Source organism: Mustelus asterias, chromosome 10, assembly GCF_964213995.1.
Source record: "Mustelus asterias chromosome 10, sMusAst1.hap1.1, whole genome shotgun sequence".
Classification (NCBI taxonomy): Eukaryota; Metazoa; Chordata; class Chondrichthyes; order Carcharhiniformes; family Triakidae; genus Mustelus; species Mustelus asterias.
Window position 1 is genome coordinate 68,620,601 of NC_135810.1, and position 27,776 is coordinate 68,648,376.

The following is a 27,776-nucleotide window of genomic DNA, read 5'->3' on the forward strand; positions in this document are numbered from 1 at the left end:
ATAATATTACCCAGGACAGCAGGAAGTCTTCACAGTTCCTCTTCAAAAAGAAGCTGGAAATCTGTTATGTCAGTGCTGCACAATAGAAATCATCTGCAATCTTCCTGTTAACTACTATCCTCTGACTGGTCTGTCTCCTTCCTGTTGCATTCTTTTTCCTGTCTGTTACAGACATACAAACCAATCACATTTGTTAGTTACACACCATCTGCTTCCTATCACAGTCCAACTCCACCTCCATTAAGTTGCAGTTTTGCTACTGTGTCAGCTGTACTCATTTCTCATTTTTCTGTCAGTTGCACGCTCCTGATGTTTAGACAATGCTTCCTTCATCTTTGATGACTCACTCCACTCGCTACTGTCACTTACACTTCGTCATTTCATTTCACAGTTACATTTCTCTTTCACACAACTACACCCCCCTTCAGACATAAACCCCATCACTTAGGTTCTGTCCCCCCAGTCAGACTCACCACCGCCCCATCAGTCAAACTTCACCCCCCCCAAAAAAAGTCAGACTCCTCCTCCCAGCAGATTCTGACCCCACTCAGAACCATCTCCCCCATCAGACAGACTTCCCTGTCCCGTCAGCCTGACTCCTTCCCCCGATCATTCAGACTCGTCCCTCCATCAATCAGACCAGTGACCCCATCAGTCAGACTCCCCCCTCAATCAGGCTCCTTCCCCCTCCCCCAATCAGTCAGGCTCCCCCCCCCCCCTGCCAGCCCATCAGTCAGGGAGGCGATGGTCTAATGGTATTATCGCTAGACAATTAATCCAGAAACTCAGCGAATGTCGGGGGACCCAGGTTCCAATCCTGCCATGGCAGCTGGTGGAATTTGAATTCAATGAAAAATACCTGGAATTAAGAATCTACTGATGACAATGAAACCATTGCCGATTGTTGGAAAAACCCATTTGGTTCACTAATGTTCTTTAGTAAAGGAAATCTGCCGTCCTTAGCTGCTCTGGTCTACATGTGATCATGATGTGCAGATGCCGGCGTTGCATTGGGGTAAGCACAGTAAGAAGTCTCAACACCAGGTTAAAGTTTATTTGGTAGCACAAGCTTTCGGAGCACTGCCCCTTCACTCACCTGATGAAGGGGCAGTGCTCCGAAAGCTTGTGGCTTGTGCGACCAAATAAACCTGTTGGACTTTAACCTGGTGTTGTGAGACCTCTTACTACGTGTGACTCCAGAGCAACAGCAATGTGGTTGCCTCTCAACTGCCCTCCCAAGGCAACTAGGGATGGGCAATAAATGCTGATCAGCCAGCGATACCCATGTCCCCCAAATGAATGAAAAAATCAGACTTCTGCCATTGGTCAGTCAGACTCCGCCCCCATCAGTCAGATGCCTCCTCAGCTATTCAATTGGACTCACTCTTGCTCCTCCCCTTTCATCCACACCCGGCCCCTGCCACAAGCTCCGCCCCTGCCACTGTGGCCCTCCTTTATCAGGCTCCTCAGTACCAGACTCCTCCCCTTTCAGTCAGGCCCCACCTGTGTGCTAGGCTCCTCCCCTTTCAGCCAGGCCCCACCCATGTGCTAGGCTCCTCCCCTTTCAGTCAGGCCCCACCCATGTGCTAGGCCCCTCCCCTTTCAGACAGGCCCTGCCCATCCATGTGGCCAGGCTCCTCCCCTTTCAGTCAGGCCCTGCCCTGTCAGACTCCTCCCCTTTCAGTCAGGCCCCACCCTCCTCAGTACCAGACTCCTCCCCTTTCAGTCAGGCCCCACCCTCCTCAGTACCAGACTCCTCCCCTTTCAGTCAGACCCCACCCTCCTCAGTACCAGACTCCCCTTTCAGTCAGACCCCACCCTCCTCAGTACCAGACTCCTCCCCTTTCAGTCAGGCCCCGCCCCTGTGCCAGGCTCCTCCCCTTTCAGTTCGGTCCCGCCCGTCCCTGTGTCAGGCTCCTCTCCAGTCAGTTCACACTTTTACTAGCTGATGGCGGTCGAGTTGAAGTTACCGGTAGCGGCGGTCACCATAGCGACTGCGGCCTTGGCCCTGCTCACCGGGACCTCGGCGTTGCCCGGAGCTCCGGCCGGCCAGACGGAGCAATTTGATTATCAGACGCGGTATTTCCAGCAGAAGGTGAGTGTGTGATGCCGAGTGGCTCTGAATTGACTGACTGAGAGTTAATGTGCAACAGGAACGGAGCAAGCTGGAAAACCCAGCGTTTACTCTGGTTCTCTCTCCATGGAGAAGCTGCCAGAACTGCTGAGATTTTCCAGCTTTCTCTGTTCTTGTCTCAGACTCCGGCAGCCGCAGGATTTTGCTGATACAGCGAAAATGCAGATGGCCAGAGCCGGCCGGTTAGGTTTAACTTGAAATCTCATCAAACTGATGTGGGACAAACATCTCAAATTGAGGCAGACTGAGAACATCCTCATTTCTGCAAGTTGCACAACCTCCTGGTTTCATATGACCGACTCCATCTGGGAACAGAAACTGACCAGGACTCGGGAAGCTGCTTTCTAATTTCAAATCAATAAGTGCTGCTTTTAGTCTGTCACCGAGTCTGTTTCTCTTTGTGTAATGCCCTCCTTTTATATTTAAACTACGAATGAGGAATAACCTATTCACCGTTTAAAATTTAGCAGTGGGAATTTGCTGCAATCAAGTTGTTTATAAATGCTGTATCGACAAATTGTAACTTCAGCCATTGTGAAAACTGCAGGAAAAAAACCAGTATTTAGTATTAAAATGTTTATCCGATCATGGACTTCCTGTAGTCACAAGGAAACAACACGGTGACGATGATGATTTTTTTCTTCCTCTCATCTAACCAGGGTTTGCTTCGTGCCTCTTTACAGTAGCCAAACTTAGATTTGTAACCTCAGGAAAGTTCAACCGGATTATAAAGTTTATTTATTAGTCACACGTAGGTTTACATTCACACTGCATCCAAGTTACTGTGAAAATCTCCTAGATTATCCCCTGGATTATTTTTGCCAGGTGACATTTTATATTAAATTTAAATTAACCCACTCCAGTGTTCTCTATTGCAATGAGAGCTATGTGGGGTAACAGGTTTGGGGAGGTGGTTACATCACAGGTTAGGAGCGGGCAGGTAGCGAGGGTGACTGCCAAACGTTCCAAGAAAAATTGAAAGGCAAGTTGGTTGAAGTGAACTAGGAAAATGCATGACGGTGCATTGCAATGGATAGTCTTTAAAGTATTATATAATTTGCAGCAATTAAACATTTTTTCAAGGAACAAAAACTCAAAGAAAAGTCAGCCGATTGTGGTTAACAGATGAAGTTAAGAACTCTGTAGAATTAAAAACGATCCATAGAGTTGCCAGAACTAGTAGTAAATCTGAAATTTGGGAGGATTTTAGAATACAGCAAAGGAGGATCAAGAAACTGATAAAGGGAGAATAGAATGTGAATGTAAACTAGCATCAAACACAAAAATGGATTATAAGAGTTTCTATATGTATCTAAAAAGGAAACGTGGCTAAGACAAATGTGGATCCATTACAGGCAGAGTTAAGAAAATTCATAATGGGGAATAGAGAAATGGCAGAGAAGCTAAATGATTATTTTGTGTGTGTCTTTGCTGAGGAAGATACAAGACATCTCCCAGCATTAGGGATCTGAAGGACTAGGGAGAATGTGGATTTGAAGGAAATTAGTATTAGTAAGAAAGTTTATTGGAGAAATTAATGGGACTGAAGAATTATAAGCCCTGACCTGATATTCTATAAACCAGAGTGTTAAAATAAGTAGGCATCAAGTTAGTGGATGAATGGTGATTATCTTACAAAATTCTGTTGATTCTAGACAGGTTCCTGCAGATTCGAATGTAGAAAATGTCATCCAACTATTTAAGAAGGGAGGGAGACAGAAAGCTGGGAACTACGGATCTATTAGCTTTAGATAAGTTATAGGGAAATACTAGAATATATTCCAAATGATGTGATAAATGGACATTTGGATAACAATGATCTTTTTGGGCATAGTCAACATGGACTTACGAATGGGAAATCATAGTTGACAAACCTGTTGAAGCTTTTGAAGATGTTTGGTAGGTGTAACATACTTGGATTTTCAGAAGACTTTTGATAAAGGCCCCCACTGAAGATTAATTAGCAAAATTAAATCACGTGGGGTAGGTGTACCATACTGACATAGATTAAGGATTGGTTAATGGGCAGAAAACCAAGAATAGGACTAAACAGGTCATTCTCATGTTGGCAGGCTGTGACCAGTGGAGTATGGCAAGGATCAATAAATACAGCTGTTCACAATATATATTAATGATATACAGTGCCTGGTGACACAGTGGTTAGCACTGCTGCCTCACAGTGCCAGGGACATGGGTTCAATTCTGGCCTTGGGTGATTGTCTGTGTGCAGTTTGCACCTTCTCTCTTTGTCTGCGTGGGTTTCCTCCCACAATCCAAAGATGTGCAGGCTAAGTGGATTGGCCATGCTAAATTGCCCCTTAGTGTCAGGAGGATGAGTAGGATAAATACGTGGGATTACAGAGATGGGGCTTGGGTGGGATTATTATCAGTGCAGACTTGATGGGCTGAATGGCCTCCTTCTGCACTGTAGGGATTCTATGTTGCCTCTTAGTGTCAAAAGATGTAGGTTAGGGGAAGTAGCAGGATAAATGAGGGGTTACGTGGATAGGTCAGGTGAGCCTGGGTAAGATGCTCTGTTGGAGAGTTTGTGCAGACTCCATGGGTTGAATGGCCTCCTTCTGCACTGTAGGGATTCTATGATTTGGATGTAGGGGCCAAACGTAATATTTCCAAGTTTGTGGGTCTCAAAGTTAGGTGCAAATGATTTTGTGTGGAAGATGCAAAGAAGGACGAAGGAGCAGCGCTCCGAAAGCTTATGGTATTTGCTACCAAATAAACCTGTTGGACTTTAACCTGGTGTTGTGAGACTTCTTTCTAAGAAGTCTAGAACCAGAGGAGACAAAATGAGGGGAAGCCATTTGGGACCAGGATGAGGAGAAACATTTTTACTCAGAGGGTTGTGAATCTTTGGAATTCTCTTTCCCAGGGGGCTGTGGAAGTTCAGTCAATGAGTATGTTTAAATCAGAGATTGACAGATTTCTAAACACTAAGGAAGTAATGAGATATAGGTATAGTGTGACGAAAAAGACATTGAAGTGAATGATCAGCCATGATTGTATTGAATGGCAGAGCAGGCTCGATGGTCTAAATGGCTTACTCCTGCCCCTACCTTCCTAAGTCTGTTAATGAACCTAAAAACTTTGACAATACGTTAGCCTCTGAATGACTTTGTAATAAGTAGGATGTGGATTTCATCCTTTAAATTCTCCATCTAATGAGTTCCAGATGTAACTTGTATTCCTAGCATGTGACTTCATTTTCCAAGTTGTGGTTTTAGATTTTTTAAAAGATTATTATGCTACTGCAGCATTTGCTCATCAGTATCTCAGAGCTAACACACTTCATGGTTAATATAAGCTTTGGCTGCTCATTAATAGATTTATTCTGTAAAGCCCTGAAAGGGTCCATGGAGAAGACTGGGTGAATTACAAACTAACTGGTTGATTCTCCCAGCTCGAGCAGCACAGCGGGCTGGGAGAATTACCTCTGTTATTTTTTGCTGGCCATACATCCACAACCTGCTTCCATTTCTGCTGCAGTCTGTCTTTCTTACCATTTGGAGGTCAATAACACAGATCGCAGTCTCTCATCATGTCACCTCTCGACCACTTTAACCAGAATATCACAAGTAGGGGTAAAATATACTTCAGTGTAACATTATCATGTGAATATTCGTGAAAAAAATCTAATTTACAATCCATCAGTCATGGTATCCAAGTTAGACCTTGTTATATAGCAAGAAAATCTGAACTATGGATTTCTTGGATTCCACAGAAAAATACCACATTAATAATCTGGTTCCAAACAATTGAATTCCTCAATTCTTTAAGATGCCATCCATTAATCCGAAAGAACACCAACAAACCAATCAAGTCAGTGAAAGAGTTTCACTGAGTTAATGGACATTTTCCTTTGCTCTGGTGATGAATTCAATTAGGAGAAGCATTTACAACGTAAAACACATGCACACACTACACAGTCCTGAAAAAGGAAACTCACTATAATATCATTATAAAATTGGTATGTATTTGGAAGGTTCTCGGGCAGTTTCCCCAACTAGGCCTGTGTTACTTTCTGGATCCTCGGCTTGACATAATTTCACTTGGGGATATCCAGTTGCTATGCACTAATTCTGTGAGAATAATTACGACTTTGGCTGACTTAATCTGATTTTAAAGCAAAGGAGTATTGAGTGTTTCAAAAAAGAATCTCCCAACAATGAGCACTGCAGAGTGCACTAGCATGATTTATGTTAAAAAGCTGTGGGCAGGGCCTATCCCCACTGGAGAGGCTGGCAGTGGTCCACTGTGCATGCGCCAATCTGTCATAGCGGAGATCGGAGCATGTGCAGTGACCCGCACTGCTGGTGTCCCGATTGGTGGCCAGCCCCGCGACACCGGCTCTCTCATCCCCCAGCTCCCAATCACTGGCCTCCCGGACATGTCCGGGCCAGCCTCAACCAGCAGGCTACCCCCACCCCGAAGACCAGCCACCTTCCTCACTGCCACTGATCACCCTGCTCCCTTGGCACTGCCCCATCCTGGATGGGCAGTGCCAAGATGCCCTCTGGGCATTGCCACTTTGGCCCTTGGACAGTGCCAGGGGGCCAATGCCCAGGGGGCATCCCCTGGCATCCGATCCTCTGGGGGGCCTCAATTGCCCCACCCTTCATTCCAGTGGGATTGGGCCGCCAGCTCCCTGCAAGTTTGGAGCTAGTGTAATCCCGCTGGAGTGAAATACTCCTGGGGGGGGGGGGGGGGGCGGAGATTTCAGTCCCTGGTCTGCTAATTACATTTAAATTACATTAGATTAAGGGCTGCATTCATTAGGCAACTCTGCGTCAATTTCCGGTGCGAAGCTGATGGCGCTGGGAGACGCGTTCAGGCCTGGACGCAGATCGAGCGAATCGGGCGCCGCTCGAATCTCACGACCTGCTGCACTAAAAAACCAGCGCGGCAGGATGGGAGAATCGTCCCCTTAATCTTTACCTCTGTATCTTTTTTTATATTTATTCTTTTCATTAGTTTTACACTTTCAGTAAATGATTCAACATTCAATTCAGAGAAAAATTCTGATAACCTCTCCCCATCACTCTTTGATATGCCGAGTTTGTGTTATCACAGATGTTCTGTATGTATTTTTTTACTTTGGGATATATGTGATATATTTCTTTCTTAAATTGGCAATATTATAAAGGTGGGTGACTTAATGAAACTGTCAGAAACTGCACTCCGAATCTATTGTTTATTTATCATTAGTGTCACAAGTAGGCTTACGTTCGCATTACAATGAAGCTACTGTGAAAATCCCCCAGTCACCACACTCCGGCGCCTGTTAGGGTACGCTGAGGAAAAATTTAGCATGGCCAATGTATCTAATCAACATGTCGTTCGGACTGTCAGAAGAAACCGGACGGAGCACATGGAGGAAACCCACGCAGACATGGGGAGAACATGCAGACTCCGTACAAACAGCGACCCAAACCGGGAATCGAACCCGGGTCCCTGGCGCAGTAGGGCAGCAGTGCTAACTACTGCGCCACATTGCTGCCCATACAAGTGTTTAATACCATTTGTGCACTTTTAAAAATTTATATTTGCATATAGACAAAAAGATAAATAAGATAGTTATCTAAATTACAGCTTTAACTAAATATGAAAGTTATATTTTTCACAGGTTGATCATTTTGGATTTGCTGAAGTTGCTACATTCAACCAGAGGTACCTGATAGCAGACAGATATTGGAACCACAATGGAGGCCCCATTCTTTTCTATACAGGAAATGAGGGAGACATCACATGGTTCTGTAATAATACGGTAAGATCAATTTACTTTGTAAGTTTTCTTTCTCTTCTGTTTCTGTTTTGAAGTCATTGACTTTTGTTGCCATGGTTATGTTCCCCTTCCCCTGCTTGCCTGCCCCTCAATACGACCATTTTTAAGTTGTGAGGTGGAAGTGTACAAACCTGGGGAAGGGGTGGTGGGCAGGGGAAAGATGAGGCAGAATCTCAGCTGTATCCAATTCTGTCCTCACCAGAAATTGATCTGCATACTTTCCAGGAGAGATTACAGGATAGCAATCAGGAAACACGGCTACTTTTTATCTTACTATAGATTTGACAATATTATGTAATGAAATTGGAACTATTAAAATGTTATGGTATTGCCATATTGGTAGTGCTGAGATATTAATTTTCCCAACCTAAAATAACTAGGGTGGCACAGTGGTTAAGCACTGCTGCCTTACAGCGCCAGGAAACCGCGTTCAATTCCTGGCTTGGGTCACTGTCTGTGCGGAGTCTGCACGTTCTTCCAGTGTCTGCGTGGGTTTCCTCCGGGTGCTCTGATTTCCTCCCACAGTCCGAAAGACGTGCTGGTTAAGTGCATTAGCCATGCTAAATTCTTAGTGTACCCAAACAAGGCGCTGGAGTGTGGCAACTATGGGATTTTCATTGCATTTCATTTCATTGCAAGTAACTTCATTGCAGTGTTAATGTAAGCCTACTTGGGACACGAATAAATAAACTTTAAAACAATTTTAGACATTGGATGCTCATGTAATGAACTGGAAGGGGTGATATGTTGGCACGCTGTAAATATTGGAAAATTGGATGGGTTCGTTGATAGAAATGCACACTGATTGTCTGATATTGACTGAGCTCAGGTGATGCAATGGTCCAGACCTAGTACTTCTTATGCTTTTGTGTATGCAAAAATGATGCTGTGAATAGATTTTATCACTCTGTGAAAGAATTTCCAGATCATAGAATGTTAATCATTTGAATATAATAACATACTGGGAAGATGACAGTAGCTTCCAAAATATTTTAATATACAATTCAGAGCTACTTTACTATCAAGCTGTGTTAACAAAAACACTCAATTTTATACTGTTGAGCATTCTAAACTTTTATTTTCAAAAAGATTAAAATGTTTTTGAAAATAGTTTACACAATAATTGAATTGCTTGTGTGCAGGAATCTTCTTAGAATATTATATTATCCATCTTTGCTTATGAACTTGCTGGGCTAAGCTGTGATTTCTCTTTTTTTTCCTGCTTTCAGTTTTTAGTTTCCTGCAATTGTTCTCCTCTGCTTCCTCCTGGGCTTTTACTTCCTCATCTGGATTATAACCTTTCTTGAGATGTTATCCATCTGGTTTTCTAGTTGCTCTACTTTGTGTTTTCGCTGTTGCTTTTGTTATATTTGATCAGTTTTTCGCTTTTCTTGTTAATTTCTCAATGGCCAAAAAGATTGCAGATGCATAATGGCATAGAGCAGACAATGCAGAGTTAAGGATGAGCAGAAAAAGGATTAAGCTTTGCTTAAAAGTTTTCCATGTTGCCTCTGATCCCAGTTGGCAATCAATTCCAGCAGTAACGTTAAGAATCTGTGCTGTATTTCTAAATTGCAAATTTTCAACTCTAATTAGAAATCCAAAGTAATCTTTTTCTGTTATTTGTCTCTTGCATGTTCCTGTCACTTTTCAGTCTTCTAAATCTAACCAATATGACTTATGAGATGCAATGCAATATTAATTTTCAGTTTCGCTCTCTTTTACCCTTCTCCAGACAAGCTTTGTAGGTTTAGTTTCCACTCCTCTCACTTCATTAGCCAAACTTCTGGTTATTCCGTTGAAGTTTATTTTCTCCCTACTTCTCAGCACTTCCAATTCACCCATTCTGTTCCTTGTATTCATATAATCCTTATTTGATCTTAATTAACTTTTCTTTAGCTGGTGATCATTTGCATGCTCCTTTCCCGCCTTAAATTTAGTGTCAACCTGATTTCTGCATAGTTTCTTCTTCCTCCGCACAATTAGGATTTACAATGAAATCCAAAAGCTACTGTTTCTTAAAGACTTCTGTGACTGTATACTGTGACTGTATAGTGCCATTTTAGTTGGATGAGCTATCCCATTTCATTTTATGCAGTGCCCTTTTTGAACAGTCTTCCTCCTTCTGCAATTGCTGCATGTCTTAGCTGATGGATGTTAGATTTTTTATGGTTTTGAGTGTATGCTTTACACTGAAAATTACCATAGTGATAAGGAGCTTTCTTAAAGACCGTGTAAAAATGTTGGTTTTTGAAAGTTGTATGTAGTTTTCAGATTGGTTAGTTTAAATGTTGCAACACCACATTTTTGGACAATAAGCATATCTTCAGGTTTCTGTATTGACCCATTAAGTCTGTTATTCATTTTCAGGGGGAAGTGGGGATTAATCTTGTGTTTCTATTCCTCCATGACCTTGTTCCTTACTGTTTCTAATCCGATTCAGCTCTGTGACCACCCCTCGTGTTGTCTGTTTCTCAGACTCCAGTTTTATACACTTAGACCCATTTCCCACCCATATTGATTGATAGCCATGCCTTCAGTCACCTAGGTCCCACACTCTGGAATTCTTTCCCACCCCTCAACCTCTCTCTCTTCCGTTAAGTCTCCAGAAACCCACTTATTTGGCTAAGATTTTGGTAACGCCTCCTAACCTCTCCTCCTTTGGCTGGTGTCTGTTTTCCTTGTGCCTCGGTGAATAGCTGTGGGATGTTTCTCTGTGTTAACTGTCCCTTATAATGCATTTTGTTGTTGTTCTATTGAATGGGAGTATCATCTCATAGATGTGTGTGGAGCTTTACCCTATTTGTACGGAACTAATGATATTTATCAAATCTGACAGCTGTGGGAACAAAGCCTTGGAAAACCCATTGCTGAACAGAGGTAATGGAAATTGGGTATCGGAATCTGTTGTTCTGGGTTTCCCTTGTCATGAGTATAAATATCAGAGGAAGCTAAAAATAAAGTTGGATGATGTTGGAATACACAACTTTTTATTTATTGTTTTTATTTTTGCCCATTTTCCTTCTTTCTTTCCTTTATTTATTCTTGTTGTTTGACTTAATTTTAATGCATTCTCTTGTCTTGCTTTTCCTTTCATGTTTCTAATTTACTACTTGTTATTCATTTGATCAGCATTTCCAGTTAAATGTGTTTTTGTTGTCTTTGCTGCCTTCCATGGCTAAAGATCTAACTAGTTTGCTTCAATCCACCCCCCCTCCAACCCCCACAAACCCAAACCTTCTGAAAATTAAAGTGAATGGTGGCATATCTTAGCGCTGTCTTTTTCTTATCAGTGTAAAATCATAGGTTTTTAATGTATAATTTTTTTCAGGGTTTTATGTGGGATGTATCTAAGGAACTGGAAGCCATGTTGGTGTTTGCTGAACACCGTTATTATGGAGAGTCTATGCCTTTTGGGGAAAAATCATTCGGAGTAAGTTTGGAAACACATTACAAAATTAATTTTTTGTCTGGTCTATTTCAGAGACAAATGTTTTGCTATCTCCAATACTGTGCTAGATGTCTTCTGTTCTTGCTACAAACCTAACTACAACAAATCATCCTAGAATACAAGAGCAGGGGTGTACTTCTGAGGCTGTATAAAGCTCTGGTCAGACCACATTTGGAGTATTGTGAACAGTTTTGGGCCCCATATCAAAGGAAGGATGTGCTGGCCTTGGAAAGGGTACAGAGGAGGTTCACAAGAATGATCCCTGGAATGGAGAGCTTGTCATATGAGGAACGGTTGAGGACTCTGGGTCTGTACTCATTGGAGTTTAAAGGATGAGGGGGAATCTTATTGAAACTTACAGGATACTGCGAGGCCTGGATGGAGTGGACATGGAAAGGATGTTTCCACTCGTGTAGGAAAAACTAGAACCAGAGGGCACAACCTTAGGCTAAAGAGACAATCCTTTAAAATAGAGCTGAGGAGGAATTTCTTCAGCCAGAGAGTGGTGAATCTGTGGAACTCTTTGCCGCAGAAGGCTGTGGAGGCCAGGTCATTGATTGTCTTTAAAACAGAGATAGATAGGTTTCTTGATTAATAAGGGAATCAGGGGTTATGGGGAAAAGGCAGGAGAATGGGGATGAGAAAGATATCAGCCATGATTGAATGGCAGAGCAGACTCAATGGGTCGAGTAGCCTAATTCTGCTCCTATAGTCTTATCCTGTGTCAAGGCAATAGAGATTTAGTGTTGCCCTCTATAGCACTACCATTGTAACACACAATTTATTCCATTAAATTAATAGAGTGTAGTGAAATCTTCTGATAAGGAAATTCAAGCCTAGTATTTCAATTAGTCTCATTTTGATATGAACTGGAGTAATGCATTTAAAATAAATTAGGAATACTACTGGTTTCCAATAGTTTTATTCTTCTCATCCACAGCTCTTAGCAAATTCTTTTCCTCTGCCTTTAAACTCCGGGCTTACACAAAAACCTTGTTGCTTCCAGTTCCAAGTCCAAAGTCTTTTGGCTTCTTAAAGCTGAATTGCTTGGCTCTGTGAGTAAGACACATAGGTAAACTACACACAAAAGGATAGTTCTCCATAACCTATCTCTATGACAACAGGGCATTTCTAGGATATTCCAAACAGAAATTTACATTAATTAGTTCTTGGCTTTCAAAACCAAACCTAGGCCCACATAAATAATGCACATCTCTAATGGAGTTAAGGACCCTCTTTTCCAGATTTGCAGGTTTCACCAAGAAACTCTTATTTGCAAACTGCTTTTAGTTTCTTTTCATCTGGGAACTATGTTCAGAATTTAATTTTTTTCTTGAGTTAGGTGTAGATCCCCTCTACCACAAGCACAGAGATGGGTCATCCATCATTTTAAATTTTCTTCCTTCTTATTCTGACCTCATTAACTGAACATATGTATGGTGTTCTGGCAACTTATGAATTCCAGCATTTTAATTACCTTACCTGTTCAAATTTAATCTTCCCAAAGCTAAAAATTGCCTCTGAAATATTAATATGAACCATGAAACTAGGTCGTTATGCCAATTCTTTAGTTATAATTCACTTGGATCTCTGCCAAGTACATTAAGTCCAAGTTAGTTATTTGATCAGCACCTATTTTTCTTGTTTTAAAATTTTAAAAAGTCAACAAGATAATGGACTATGGAATAAAAAGATACTTAAAGTATCCAGACAGGGAAAGGGAGAGATATTGGCATTGATGCCTAGCAATATGAAAGAAAAGGTGTGTAAAATATGGAAAAATGTTTGTTCCGTTTCTAATTCTGGTTTATAATGTAAATTTTAGCCGTGCTCTATGCCTTTTATATTTGGCTCAGCAATCAGTCTTTGTGTGCTTGTAAGGAAGGATGCAGCAACTCCAAAATAGTTTGTCGGGAAGCACTGAAAGCTAAACTAGGCGTATGAAAAGGAACAAGGAAGGTAATTCTGTGGGTGATGGTCTGTTTATGCTGACAAATGTGAGTTGTATGTGCAGAAAATGCAACTGCTCCTACAGCTATAAACCTGAGTTAACTATGTTTGAATTGATTCAATGAAACCCACCAGAAGAGATATGTAGAGCAGGACAGGTTTCACTGCCAAATTCCCACAGCCTCAAAAAGTGTTTCTTACTACTTCTGCTCTAAAGGCAGTAAATTTTAAAATAACACAAAAGTGAATGAAATGAGAGGGGAATGTGAAAGAGAGCAGCATGTATGGGAGAAAGGAATCCAGAAGTGCAGTCAAACAAATGTTTGTGATTTTAGTTTTAATTTTGAAACTTCATGTGCAGCTGTGAGGTAGTAGATTAAGTGGGGGAAAACATGATGCAAGAGCACCGTGGATATGAGCAGCCATGGATGTGTTTCTTATTCTTTTTAACTCATCTTGGAGTATTGGGCAATTTAATGAAACAATTGGTGGTAAATGATGAGCTTGGGTTAGAGCTCTTTGGTCCTATATAAGAAGTACATGACTAAGGGAGTGAATCCATAAATCACAGGCCATGAGAACAACTTGCAGAGTAGTCTGAAAGCAGCAGAAAATGATCATCAGGATTAGCGTGCAAAAGTACTTTTTCCATCCCAGTTTATTTAATCAGACAAATGCTGCTTTTACCACACTTGTGAACTTTGTGACCTTAAGTAGTAAGTATTGGGTTGTATTTCTTGTGTTTTCAAAGAACAAACCTTTGTTCAAAGCAATTTTCAGAGGATGACAGTAAAATAGTTGCACCGATAGAACCAGTATTTTAATTCTTTCACCAGTTAATGGCTGACGTATTTAATGTTGATTGTCACGTGTATTTTGAAGTGGCTATCTATAACGTTACAACTACACCGTGATCCCCATCCTATTTACAAATTTGTGCTTTGTTTTTATGCTATATGTTTGCTGCTAATGCTTGTGCTGTCTTGGCCCTGGGATCCATACCATTGGTATAGCATGAACAGGACAAAATCACAATGATTTTCCAAGCCACTGGCAAGCGATTGTTGCATTTCAGCTGTCTTCCCAAATTGTTTGCTGTGTGCGTGATAAAGATGCTAATTGTGAGCTCATTTTGCATTGATTCCATAACCGTTCTCTTTATATTGTTTAACAATTTTAAAAATGACTTGTTCACATGGACATATTTTGAAATATGTGCAGGTTATTAATCAATATTATATTCACTTTCACTTATTACTTGGAATTACATTTTAGGAATGTTTCTCTTTTAGAATCTTACGAACTTGAATTACTTCACGTCTGAGCAGGCTATGGCTGATTTTGCAGTTCTTATTAGGAGTCTCAAACAAACCATCCCCGGAGCAAAGACTAGTCCTGTTATTGCTATTGGTGGCTCCTATGGAGGAATGTTAGCAGCCTGGTTTAGGATGAAGTATCCAAACATTGTTGTTGGGTGAGTGTTAGTTCGGGAGATAAGGAGAAAAATCTTTTTTTTTGAACAATTAAGTACAATTTAAAATGCTGTGGAATTGTGAACTGTTTTTGAATATACCATTTTAGAAGTAAAATAAATGACTTTCACTTTGTATTCAGTTTGGTCTTTAAACAATTTTCTTTTAATTCAGATATTCCATTTTTAAAGCAATGAATCTATTTAATATATGATTCTATGATAGGTCACTGTGGTAAAAATATTAGAAATTGTGTTTATACACAACCGCAAGGAAAATAACAGCTATGCTCTGCCTCTTTTTGTTCGGCTCACGTCCAACCATTGTTGCCCCTTGTAATGCCTTTGCCCTTATATTGTGGCTTGTTGTCCTCCTGTCTTCTGGGCCTTTTCCTTTTTTAAATTATTACTCAGGTTAGTTTCTTCCTGTGCGAAGTGGTGGATGGGGGAGTATGTTTGTGTGGGGGGAGGGGAGGGAGGTGTTAGTTGGGACCCTGGGGGAAGAGGGTATTGGCTGCATGGATTCTGCTGTATTTTTGGGTGGGGGGGGGGGGGGGGAGGGAGGTAGTTGCTGAGATAGTGTGTGTTAGGGTGAGGGGGCTGTTAGGTTGGGACTTTTGTTGTGTTTCCAGGGTTGGGGTGGATGTCAGTGGTAGATCTATACAGCTCCTACTCAAATATTTGTCTAATTCTCTTTCTTACAATTGTTGTTCTACAAATAAAACTTTCAATCGCAATGGTTATTTATATAAATGTTGTGCAGTGTGTAACCTAACTCAAATTTTAACTGAAAGTGCTGTGACCGTCTAGATGGGTGCTTGCATATGTAATCTGATTTAAAAATATGAAGTTGTTTATTGGCTCTACAGAAATCTGTGCCATCTAGATGCTTTGCATTAGCAAATTTAAGTCTGGCTGAAAATACAGTTTCTGTAATTTTGTGCCTGCGTTCACCGTGAGTGCAAGGGATGACGTCTGTGGAAATATTGCCAGACTTGGGAAAACGAGAATCTCGCTGGCGCAATCTCATTTTCCAATTCTCCTCTCCCTCCCACTGGTGACGTAACGAGGTTCCCGCCCAGGAAGTTGGAACCTTATTTCAGTAAATGTAAATATAATTGGCTGGCTTCCCTGCCACATTGTGCTATCACATTTGGAATTCCCCCAAGTCGGCGAGATTTACAACTGCCTTTCAAAAGCAGGAACCAGCCGAAGGGAATCCCCTGGAGATGTACAGTTAAGTATTGCCCCTGGGGGGGGTTTGCCCCCCCTGGTGACCCTTGTGCATGTGTGGGGGGGGTGGTGGGGGGCAGTAGATTCCCGTTTTGTGTGTGTCTGGGGCGGGGGGGGCTCTTGTTTTTTCTGTCGGAGATCGGAACGGTGACCCAATCTTAGGATTCCCAGCTGCTGGCTTTTTCCAGCCCCACCTCACCAGCGTGATGGCATACACCATGCCTCCAGGGTGCTGGATTATCTGGAGAGAGAACCCGGTCGTGCAGCCTGCGAGTTACCATACCAGTTTTCTTGTCTAAAGTCAGCACTCTGTGCACAGAATGGAAAATTCCACCCAGTCTATTTGGGGACCTTTTTTGTAATTCTTTTCAACATTTTTTTCTAATAGAGAAATCTAGGTAAAGAACAAGTGCTTTTTTTCTGTAATTAGTTTGGCCTGAAAATTATGCTGTATGATTATTGCTGTAAAAATGATGATATAAAATTGTTCCTACTATTTTAATGCCGGTATTAAAATAAATTCATTGTTAAAATAGTGGGCAATTTGTACCCAATCATTTGAAGTATTATTAAGCCATCTGTGTTTGTGTTGTAGAGCTCTTGCTGCTTCTGCTCCCATCTGGCTGTTTGAAAATTTGACCGCATGTGGAGACTTCTACGCTGTTGTAACCAATGACTTCTTGAAGAGTGGGCAAGGCTGTGCTGACAGCATCAGGAATTCATGGGATGCAATAAATAACCTGTCATCCACAGGTACCAAAGTCTGGGATTTGATGATTGTTGCAGTTTTTATTTATTATTAGTTTGAAAGTTTCATGTTAGATTAAAATCTTAAAATGTTTTGAGAAAATAACTTGGGGAGCCAAAGAATTTCTGCATGATATATGTTGGTGTATATAATGGCTCTGCTTATCCATAAAATCACTGAAAAAAGGTGGAAAAGAAGAATTCTATAGGTGCTGCACAATGTATCCTCTATTCACATACATGTTCCCCTGCAAAAATACACCAATTAGTAGCCATAAATTTGATATAAATGTACTATTGTTTCTTGGTATGGCATTATGTTTTTGCATATTCCTTTTAAGAATCTGAATCAGCCCAATTCCTGCCTAACGTAGTCTTACAAATGTAGACATTATGGGTGGAATTTTCTCAAAAAAATTCGAAGTGATGAACGGGTGAGAACCTTTTCAGCAAGGTAGGTAATGGTAATTTATGGCACTCTGCACTACAGAGGCCATAATGTGAATCTTGCTAATAGAGGAGTGGGCAGACTCTCAGCTCACCGGTGAAGCCAGCTGCTGAGCTCTAGGTGTGCCATTGCGTAGGCGCCCTGATCCCCGAGTATGTTGTACACACAGTATACTGGGAGATCTGTCACTCTTTCCACCATGGCCAATTGAACCCCCAACCCCGATTGCTAGCTGCTGCAGTGACATCCAGCCTACTCCTCCACCATCCAATATGGTCACCTCAGCATCTGTGCTCTCTTCACTATCCATGTGACCCCGTGCTGATGGAAGTGTGGATTCCTGAGCAGTGACTCCCAGAGGACAGCAGATTCTTCTGATGTGAGAGAGCTCCTGTTGGAGGGTGCCATATTTCAGACCCTGGTTTGAAAAAAACATGATGTGGAGATGCCGGCGTTGGACTGGGGTAAGCACAGTAAGAAGTCTCACAACACCAGGTTAAAGTCCAACAGGTTTATTTGGTAGCAAATACCATAAGCTTTCGGAGCAATGCTCCTTCGTCAGATGGAGTGGTCTCTGTTCTCAAACAGGGCACAGACACAGAAATCAAATTACAGAATACTGATTAGAATGCAAATCTCTACAGCCAGCCAGGTCTTAAATGCACAGACAATGTGGGTGGAGGGAGCATTCAACACAGGTTAAAGAGATGTGTATTGTCTCCAGACAGTACAGCTTGTGAAATTGTGCAAGTCCAGGAGGCAAGCTGTGGGGGTTACTGATAATGTGACATAAATCCAACATCCCGGTTTAGACCGTCCTCATGTGTGCGAAACTTGGCTATCAGTTTCTGCTCAGCGACTCTGCGCTGTCGTGTGTCGTGAAGGCCGCCTTGGAGAACGCTTACCTGAAGATCCAAGGCTGAATGCCCGTGACTGCTGAAGTGCTCCCCCACAGGAAGAGAACAGTCTTGCCTGGTGATTGTCGAGCGGTGTTCATTCATCCGTTGTCGTAGCGTCACAGGCAGCTCCCACATGAAGGCAGGGAGACTCGCAGATGGACACTTCTTCAAAGAAATATGTTTGTTGCATGCTGACCTGGAGAGCATGCACATTCGCTCGACGAAGCAGCATGTTCCTTATGTGGACAGTGATGAAGCAAGCTGCCTGAAAGGCTGCTCAATGCCCAAAAGCTCCAAATAAAAATGTGGGCCCAGCAATATAACCACCTCACCTGAACTGGAGGCATGGTAGCTCTTACAGATCCTTCCTTGCCACTCCAGGAGCCTTGTGGCCTTTTAGCACCAGGGTCAGAGACCGTGAAAGGAGGCTTTCCACTCCCCCGCCACTGCTTTGTGATCCAGCATGTGGGCTCTTTCTAATTTTGAATCCCCAACAGGTTAAGCATGCCCTGGGGATATCAGCAGGTGGCTGGGCAGGCTCAGCCTTATCAACCTTCCCGATCTCAGCCTCCAGGACAGCTGTCCCAGTGATGAGTGACTGCATTATAACAACGGGAACCCCTGTCCCTCCCTTCGGCAAGGCTTCCCTCCCACCCTTGGGAGATGCAAGCTGGACCATAGAATCAACTCATCCTCCTGATGCTGATGGTGCTGGGAGGAGGGAAGCAACAGGAGCGAAGGAAAGCAGCCCTTCTCTAGACTTTCCCTCATTTTTTGTGATGTTGTGCTGTCTCCTTTTACAGGAGCGATGTGAAGGGAAGGAGATCTCCATGTCTATCAAAAATGCATTCTCCACACCCTCCTTCTCCCTTGCTCCTGCCCCCCCAGCCTGACTGTGGGATGTGAAAGTTCAACAAAGTGGACATGATAACAGTCACACATGTGGCCATATGAAGGTACCGGATCACACGGGCATGGGACCAAACACAGGATTATTGATTCCTGAGCCAGAATAGCTGGGAAGAATGTGGAAGCAGTGGAAGCTGGATATATGGCTGGGATCATTAAACTGTGTGTGACAGTCAGATGGAGCATTTGGATAACATGAATGACAGTAGCTGCAATGTGTAGGTGGTAAGGTGTACTAGATTGAGCAAATTGAGAGGTTTATGATGTGTTGGATTGGAGATGTGCTGTAAAGTTCCATTCACAGAACTTGAACGTAAGCACAAGATCATTGGACTTCTTGTTGCGCTGTTGCCAGGTCCTTTAGGAATTGACCTGGCTATCTGCTCCCAATTTGTTCTGAGGTTGGTCTTTGAGGATCTCCTGGCTACCTCATAGAACCATGGCTTCACTCTATGACTAAGGTCTCCAGTCTAGGAATCCTCTCTTCATCCTGATGTTCCATTTTCCTTTTCCAAATTGCAGCAACAAAATTCAGCAAGTCTCCTGTGATTCAGCGCAGTTTTCCTTAGAGGCAAAGACAAATTTAAGAACAAAAAGGCTGATTGCACCATGTGCAATTAGTACATGCTGCCTGACCCCCCTCCCAAGTGCTCAGGCATCTGACAGCTTGGTCCTCACTCAGGTCAGTGTTGTACTCTGGTAAATAAGGAGGCAGTACCAAACTTGTATGCAGTCTACCTCCTGGCAATTGACACGGACGTTTGAGATTTGCAAACCCTATGCTCTTAAAAATGGTAGGGACAAATTTCTGGCCCTATATTCCACTGTAATTTTAGAAAGCTCTAAGGTTTCTGTCCAAACTGGCCCTTGGGCCTTATTTTTAAAATTACAATAATAATCACTGAAATCACAAAATACTCTTTAGTTTCTATTCTCCCTGGTTTTAAGTCACAGACTCAGGTCCGGTGTCACAAAATCCAGATGGACCCGACAACTGGTTACACTCTAAGCTGGCACCCTAGGTAGCAATTTGAATAAATCCCTTTTATTTTAGGTACTATATGCTAGGCCTAGGACCCAGAATCCATAAAATCCCCAAATCTGGCACACATCCAGTCCTGAACTTCCCAGATACGGGGTCCGATACTATAATTGTAATTAAATCATACAAATGTTTTCTTTCCATCTGAAGCTAATTTACAATTTTTTTGAATTTTTTGTCATAATTTTCAGAGTGGACTGCAGAATTTAAGTCGCTCTGCTTCATGGGTCAGATATTCAGAGCGCTCAGTTGCACATGCAGCAGTTTGGATAGCTCTGCCTAGAATCCTGTTAATTAACCATTATTGCCTCTTTTTAATTTTTGCCATATCGAGCATTAAAATTTATTTAATTAAGATCTTCAGCATTATTTATTGGTCATGGGCTCTGCTTTTAATCCATTTTATCCATTAACCTTGTACGCGTGACATGGTACTTCCTTCCAATGTGAAGATATTGTAGTGGTAAAATGACAGTATGACATTCTGCTGTTGCATTATGACAAGAGATAAAGTCAGATTTAAGGCACAATGCAGATGGTTTCCAAATTAAAATATAATTCTGTAGAGAACCTGCAACTTGTGATACACGTGAAGTTGCAGGTTCTCTAGGGAATTATATTTTAATTTGGAAACCATCTGTTTTGTGCCTTAAATCTGACTTTCTGCTGTCGCATTATGACGAGAGGTAATGTAGTTCATGCTGCCAATCACTGCCAGCACCAAGTAAACACATTTACCCAGCTGTTGACCTTTTTTTGCTGTCTAATCTTGCTCTACTGTTACTGCCAATTTTCATTCACTGTAATAATTGCTAAACTATCATCAGGTTGGCTGTTTAGCTTACTTTATGAATTCTCAGTGTTGCTATTGATATCTCTACATTGATGTAATATTTAAATACTTTTTGACATTTGATGCCATTTTTTATTCCCATTTTTAGCGGAAGGCTTAACCTTTCTTTCCCACGCGTTCCATCTCTGCTCACCATTACAAGCATCTGATGTGGCATCCTTCAAGTCATGGCTGAGTGACACTTGGGTTAATTTGGCTATGGTGGACTACCCCTATGAGGCCGATTTTTTACAACCTCTTCCTGCCTGGCCTATTAAGGTAATTAATATATACAACTATTTTAAACTCATTATTTTGCAAATAAGCAGGAGAGGACATGCAAACAGAAGAGAGATTCCAGTATAGTACTTACTGAGGGGAATGTTTAATTCTGAAATCTGAGCATTTTGTTTATACCCTGCTCCGACTGGTGAAGTGCTATCTTAAGCAGAATTGGATTGCAGAAATCATTCTGGCCAAACGTGAACCTGATCTGATGACTTCTGAGAACAGATGATATCAGGAATATCCAGTATTCTATCTCTAGCTGACTAGGATGATTTCCAAACTACGGTGTGTTGGTAAAGAGCAGAGAAATGGAAGTAGGAATAAATAACACTTATGGCAAAATTAACTGAATAATCACATTCTAAGCTGAAATGGCTTTGATTCTTCAACTATTGGATACCATTCCTTTTTTTTAACTTTATATTCCTAAAGCTTGTATAAACTCATAGTATCATCTTTAAGATTCATAGTGTATTCCTTGGGCTTGTTGAGGGCATGCTGTAAACTATTTTTATCCTATTAACTCGTATAAGAATAGACAATGGAATGCATTTGGTGTAATTGTATTTGCTAAAACTCAATTTTAACACTAATATTGGCTTAATACAAAAAAATTATAATTTCTAAATATTTATTTTGTCATCCTAAAATTAGTTGTATACATATAAGGCTAGCAGTGAACAAAAAGTGTATTTCTTTGTGGTTAATAGAGTTATTAACACAGTTGTGATCCCAAAATAGTTCAAGTACATTCTTGGAGCAGTTGGGATTGCTGCGACCTGCTAAGGTGTCTCAAAGCATTACATGCAAACTACAGAAGAGAGAAGAAAATCCTACATATTAGAGAACTAATCTAAAATAATCCCTCAATTTGCAGTTCAGTGGAGATGCACGCGAGGGTGAGGAAGAGTTAAAATGGACACATTTAAAAGTTTTTCTGTGCCGATAACTGTACTTCATGAATCTTATCCATCTAATCGACTTGCAGGTTTTATTAAAATCTGATCAATCTATCTTCAACGACATATTAATCTATTTTAAAAATGATTTATTTTCAGGCTGTTTGCACCTTTCTTAAGGATCCTTCACTACCCGCAGAGTCCCTACTGAAAAACATCTTTCAGGCTGTGAATGTATATTTCAACTACACAGGCAATGCAGAGTGTCTGAATATATCGCAGACTGCAACTTCCAATCTTGACGATCAAGGCTGGTATTACCAGGTGAATGCTGTTACATGTGGTTGTGTGTTGGTGATGTATGTGTGCTCCAATAAGGTCAATCTTTTGGGCAGTGACACCAGATCATAGTATATGGTGCTAGGAGCTTAGTGTAATATTGGTTTTGGTACTTCCTTACACGACCTTTCTGTTAAGCATTTAGTTCTGAGTCCCCTACACAAGACATACAAGCCAAGACTGAATTAAACATGCCAAATTATTCTTCCAATTTGATTCAAATGGGAAAAACGAGTAGCTGAAGAAAATTCATTAAGCTAAAAAGGTATCTAGGTTTATCTTGCTTTCTATCCCCCCCCTCCTCATCCCACCACACCTGACACAAGTAATTTGTAGCATGCAGATATGTGCTCAGTACGCCATTCATCACAGTGCATCTTTTGATGTCCTTTGAGGTAGATTGGTCTGGCAAAGCTGAAGATGCAATATACTCAGAGTGAGAAAGAATTTAGAGTTAAATACCCTTTGTATGCATTTGAATAAGGACTCCAGCAGTCTTAGGAGGCCAACCACCAATGAAGTCTGGTCAGTGAATGAACCCTTACCAATGTCACTCCCATCTTGAAACAAATATCAAATAAATTTGCAATATTTAAGACAGGTTCTTCCACAACTTTTTCACAAGAATTGTCTCTTTGAAATAAACTTGTTTTAGAAAACAGTTCATAAATTTGTTCCATGGGCTAGAGTATATAGCGTAGGAGCAGGGATAGGTCATATAAAGTATTTTACTTGTGTTAGATTGTTTTTATAACCAAAGTATGATGTTCCTGAATGAATCATGTTGATGTTTCTGTTTTTAGGTTTGCTGTACCTTCTGATGAGTTTTATTAAGTTTTTAAACAAAAGTTAATTTTATAATCTAACAACTGCTTTTTTGAATTAACACATATAAAAGTTATTACAGTTTTGACACAGTCTTGAGGAACTGTCTGTGTGGAGTTTGCGTGTTCTCCCCGTGTCTGCGTGGATTTCCTCTGGGTGCTCTGGCTTTCTCCCACACTCCAAAAATGTGTAGGTTAGTTGGATTGGCAATGCTAAATTGCCCCCTAATGTCCCAAGATATATAGGTTAGGGGGATTAGTGGGGTAAAATATGTGGGGTTACAGGAGTTGGTGCAGACTCAATGGACCGAATGGCCTCCTTCTGCACAGTAGGAATTCTGTGAGCTCACGAGGATCAGAATTGGATATAGCTAAGTATATTGAGGGAAGTAAGGATGGAAATTACAGAGGCACTGACCATAATCTTTCAAGGGTGGTGCCAAACACTGGAGAGTTGCAATTATTACACCCCTGTTCAAAAACAAGGGCATAAGTATAAACCCAAAAACTACAGGACAGTCAGTCAGAAAACGTTAAGAAACAATGATCCTGGGTGAAGTTAACAGTTACTTGAACAAGTGTGGAGTAATGAAGGAAAACCTGCATGTAGTTGTTAAAGACACATTGTTTTTAACTAACATGATTGAGTTTTTTGTTCAAATAACAGCTCAGTGAAGGTAATTTGGTTGATATGGTAAAGTCCCACATAATAGGCTCACCAACAAAGCACACAAAATAAAAAAGACAATGACTGCATGGATACAAAATTGAATGAGTGAAGGAAAACAAAATGTAGTAGTGAATGTTTGATTTTTTTTTAGAGAAAGTTATGTAGTGGGGTTCCTCAGGGATCAGTACTCGGATCACTGCTTTCCTTGATATATATTAATGACATAGACTTGGGTGTACAGTGCACAGCTTCAACATTTTAACGTGATATAAAACTTGGAAGTCTTGTAAACTGTGAGGAGGATGGTGATAGTATTCAAGAAGACATGGATAAGTTGGTGGAATGGGCTGATTTTTGGCAGATTAAATTTAATGCAGAGAAGTGCAAAGTAATGCATTTTCATAGGAAGAACCAGGAGAGGTAATATAAAATAAATGATATAATTCTAAAAGGAGCACAGCAATGGAGAGACAGGGTTGGGTTGAGGGGTGGTAAATGTGCACAAATGCTTGAAGGTGGCAGGGTAGGTTGAGAAAGTAGTTAAAAAGGTATGTGGGCTCCTGAGCTTTGTAAACATTACAAAAACAGCAAAGTTATGATGAATCCTTGTAAAGCAGTAGTTCGACTTTAACTGGAGTATTGTGTTCAATTCTGGGCACCTTTTCATAAGGATGTGAAGGCTTTAGAAGCGGTGAAGAAAAGATTTGAGAATTGTTCTGGATGTAAGGAACTTCAGTTATGTGGATAGATTGAAGAATCTGGAGGAGTTCTCCTTGGAGAAAAGATTGAGAGGGGGTTTGATAGAGGTGCTCAAAATAATGAGTAGATAGAGAAACTGTTCCCATTGTAATAAAAATTTAACTTAATAAAATCCTCTAACTGTAAGGTATTAATTTTCTTCCAGTACACCATGTAAGCATGTATTTATGACTAAGTAAAAGATCTGAGTTTGCCATATTCTTAAGTTCATAGCCGCACATGACACCTACAGAGTTTTTTTCATTTTAACAGGTTAGCTTGTTTACAGTGGGCAGGGGTGGTGGTGGCGGTGGTAGCTTTTTTATTAAAAAAAAGCTTTTTTTCCCCAAGAGGATTTCACCATTCTCCACTTCTTGGATGTCTGATTTTTTAATGTAAGTCCTATTTAAGCAAGGCTGTTTAAACAAATTGGTCACAGATTTATATTTTCTTCACTTTTTTGTTCTCAGACTTGTACAGAAATGGTGATGCCTACATGTTCAGATGGTGTCAAAGACATGTTTGAACCAGTGCCGTGGGACTTTCAGTTATTTTCTGATAATTGCAAGAAAGAATGGGGTATACGTCCCAGACCTGACTGGATCACTACGGTCTATGGTGGGAAAAATATCAATTCACACAGCAATATTATCTTCAGGTATGTTTTTAATTTCAGGTGTCGCCTCAGAGTCAGATTGTATATTTTTAAACAATAAAGTTGCTGGTTAAGAAGAAAGAAATGCATCTTATTACAGTCATGTTGATGCTGCTGATGCTTGGAGAAGATCTCTAGATAGAGAGAATGTGCAGTGGTTTAGCAGGGGATATCGGGCACTATCCTTTATTGGCAACCAGAGATTTGGATGAATAAGTAGTGAAAAGATCTTTATGGTTAATTTGAGCTTCTATTCTGATTACCGATCAGCTATGTTTATGATTAATTGGAATATTTTAATGGACTATTCACAATTGAATTAAAAGCAGATGTCCTAAGAAGTAAATTATTAGGTATTCATGTTGGAAGCTTTACTGGAGTGTTCATCTTTCTCGCCCTGTCTCAGTATTAAGCATTATAAATGAATAATGGATTTCCAAAGAGTTTGGAAGACCAGTTTGTGGATTTGATGAGCTGAAAGATTAGTTTTCCTGTAGACTTCTTGAGCTTTGTGAAACAGTTAAACTGTTGAGACCTTTATCTCTGCCTCCTAGTAATGGCAAAATATATTATGATGCCTCACACCGGAAACCAGACTACTTTTATTTGTGGGAAAATTGAATAAGCGAAGATGTTCAGTGCAATGATAAATTGCATTTTTAAGAACAGTAGGAGTAGACCATTCAGCCCCTCGGGCCTGCTCTGCCTGAACTCCACTTCCCTGTTGTACCCCCATAACTGTTGACTCTGTCTAACTCATTTAATTCCTGCAGTGCAGAAGAGGTCATTTGGCCTATCGAGTCTGCACCAACTCTGACAGAGCATCTTACCCAGGCCCTTACCCTGACATATCCCTACAATACATTTACCATGGCTAATCCTATCGACCTACACATCTTGGGACACTGAGGGGCAATTTAACATGTCCAATCCATCTAAGCTGCACATCTATATAAATAATATATAACACATTCAACACTTTTGGATCAATAATTCTATGCATCACCTGTCATTAGTATTTGAATGTGTATTTCCACGTTTACCTGGTCGATAAATCACTTAATCCATGGGATATTGCTTCCATCTTTCAATTTATGAAGTATTTTTGTTTGGACAGTTTCCTCCAGTATACAGCAAAAGTTATGCATCCTCAGGGAAATTAAGTAAAGAATTTGTTAACAGTAGCAGTTTTCAGTCTAGAGTTCTGGTGTCTAAGCTTTAGCATACAATGAACTAAGGGAGTCTGTGTCACAGATCCCTTGGTATCTGCCTTAATTGCAGCAAATTTATGGCAGCGAGTAGGAGGGTCAGGGAGGGAATCATTGAAGCAGGAAGGTTAGTGAGTGGGAGGATAGGGAGGGAGGCAGCAAGTGTTGGTTTGTTTTTGGAAAAAGGCTCAGTAACTGTGCTAAAGCAGAAATGGCAATGTTGATATTGGGGAATGCTCCTAATTAAACAGTGATGTTAAAATGGCAGCCCACTATTAGAATATTAGAACACACTAGTGGGGACACCAGTGCTTTATTCTATATAATGATGTTTAAGCTTTATGTTAACAGCATGTACTTTTTTTGCTTTTCATAGCAATGGTGGTCTGGATCCCTGGGCAAGTGGAGGGGTGACTAAATCGATCTCTGACACGTTGATTGCCATAATTATTCCTGAAGGAGCTCATCATTTAGATCTGCGCTCTAGAAATGATAAGGACCCGATCTCTGTCCAGAAAGCACGAGCTCTGGAAGTTGAATACATCAAAAAGTGGATTCAAGAGGCGAAAAATGAACCAATGCCATTTTAAGATGAAATGTACTTCTTTTAATCATTAAACTATATTCTATTTGGGATATAGTTCCTGAATGTTACTGATTTTTTTTTTTACTTGATTTGCTGGATATTCCTTTCATGGTATAACTTGCTTTGTCTAACTTACAACATCTGATGTCTTAATGTTACCCAGAAGAGAAATTTTGCATTTAAGGAAGTCGATAATTGATGATGTGGGTCAGGCTATTTAATTACCAACAGAATATTTTTTTTACCTATTGAAGCTTGTAATCTAAATCACACATTGTTAATTTGATCCCTATGTGTATTAATTTGTTCCATAACTTTGATTAGGTTATTAACTTGTGATATTGTATGTTAAGTTACATCTCTGAATTGTGGTTTGCTGGTCAGACTGTTAGTTTCCAGTGTTAGTTATGTTTACTAGATTTGTGAATAATTTCATACTTTTAACAGAAAGAGATGATGACAGTTCACTCACTCCATGTTTGCCCATTTAAAAATGCGCTGGACTTGCAGCTGAAAACCCACTTGCTTCTCTTTATTCCCTTTCTCTTCCATTCTATATTTTGCTGTTACATTTATCCATTGTTTAAAAGATCTTAAAGGTTATATTTCTGCTGTTCTTTCTGTATTTTCTTTAAATAAATCACATGCATAAGGCA

General features: G+C 40.8%; 1 protein-coding gene across 1 annotated transcript; it reads left to right on the forward strand.

The window, feature by feature from the left end:
* Positions 1 to 1,885: 1,885 nt before the first annotated feature.
* On the forward strand, positions 1,886 to 27,776 carry prcp (prolylcarboxypeptidase (angiotensinase C)). The gene is made up of 9 exons (XM_078221892.1): positions 1,886 to 2,095; positions 7,773 to 7,913; positions 11,263 to 11,364; positions 14,625 to 14,806; positions 16,632 to 16,789; positions 21,023 to 21,192; positions 22,260 to 22,424; positions 25,142 to 25,329; positions 26,911 to 27,776. Exons 1-9 carry the CDS (start codon positions 1,949 to 1,951, stop codon positions 27,122 to 27,124), a joined length of 1,467 nt encoding a protein of 488 aa, XP_078078018.1. The 5' UTR covers positions 1,886 to 1,948; the 3' UTR covers positions 27,125 to 27,776.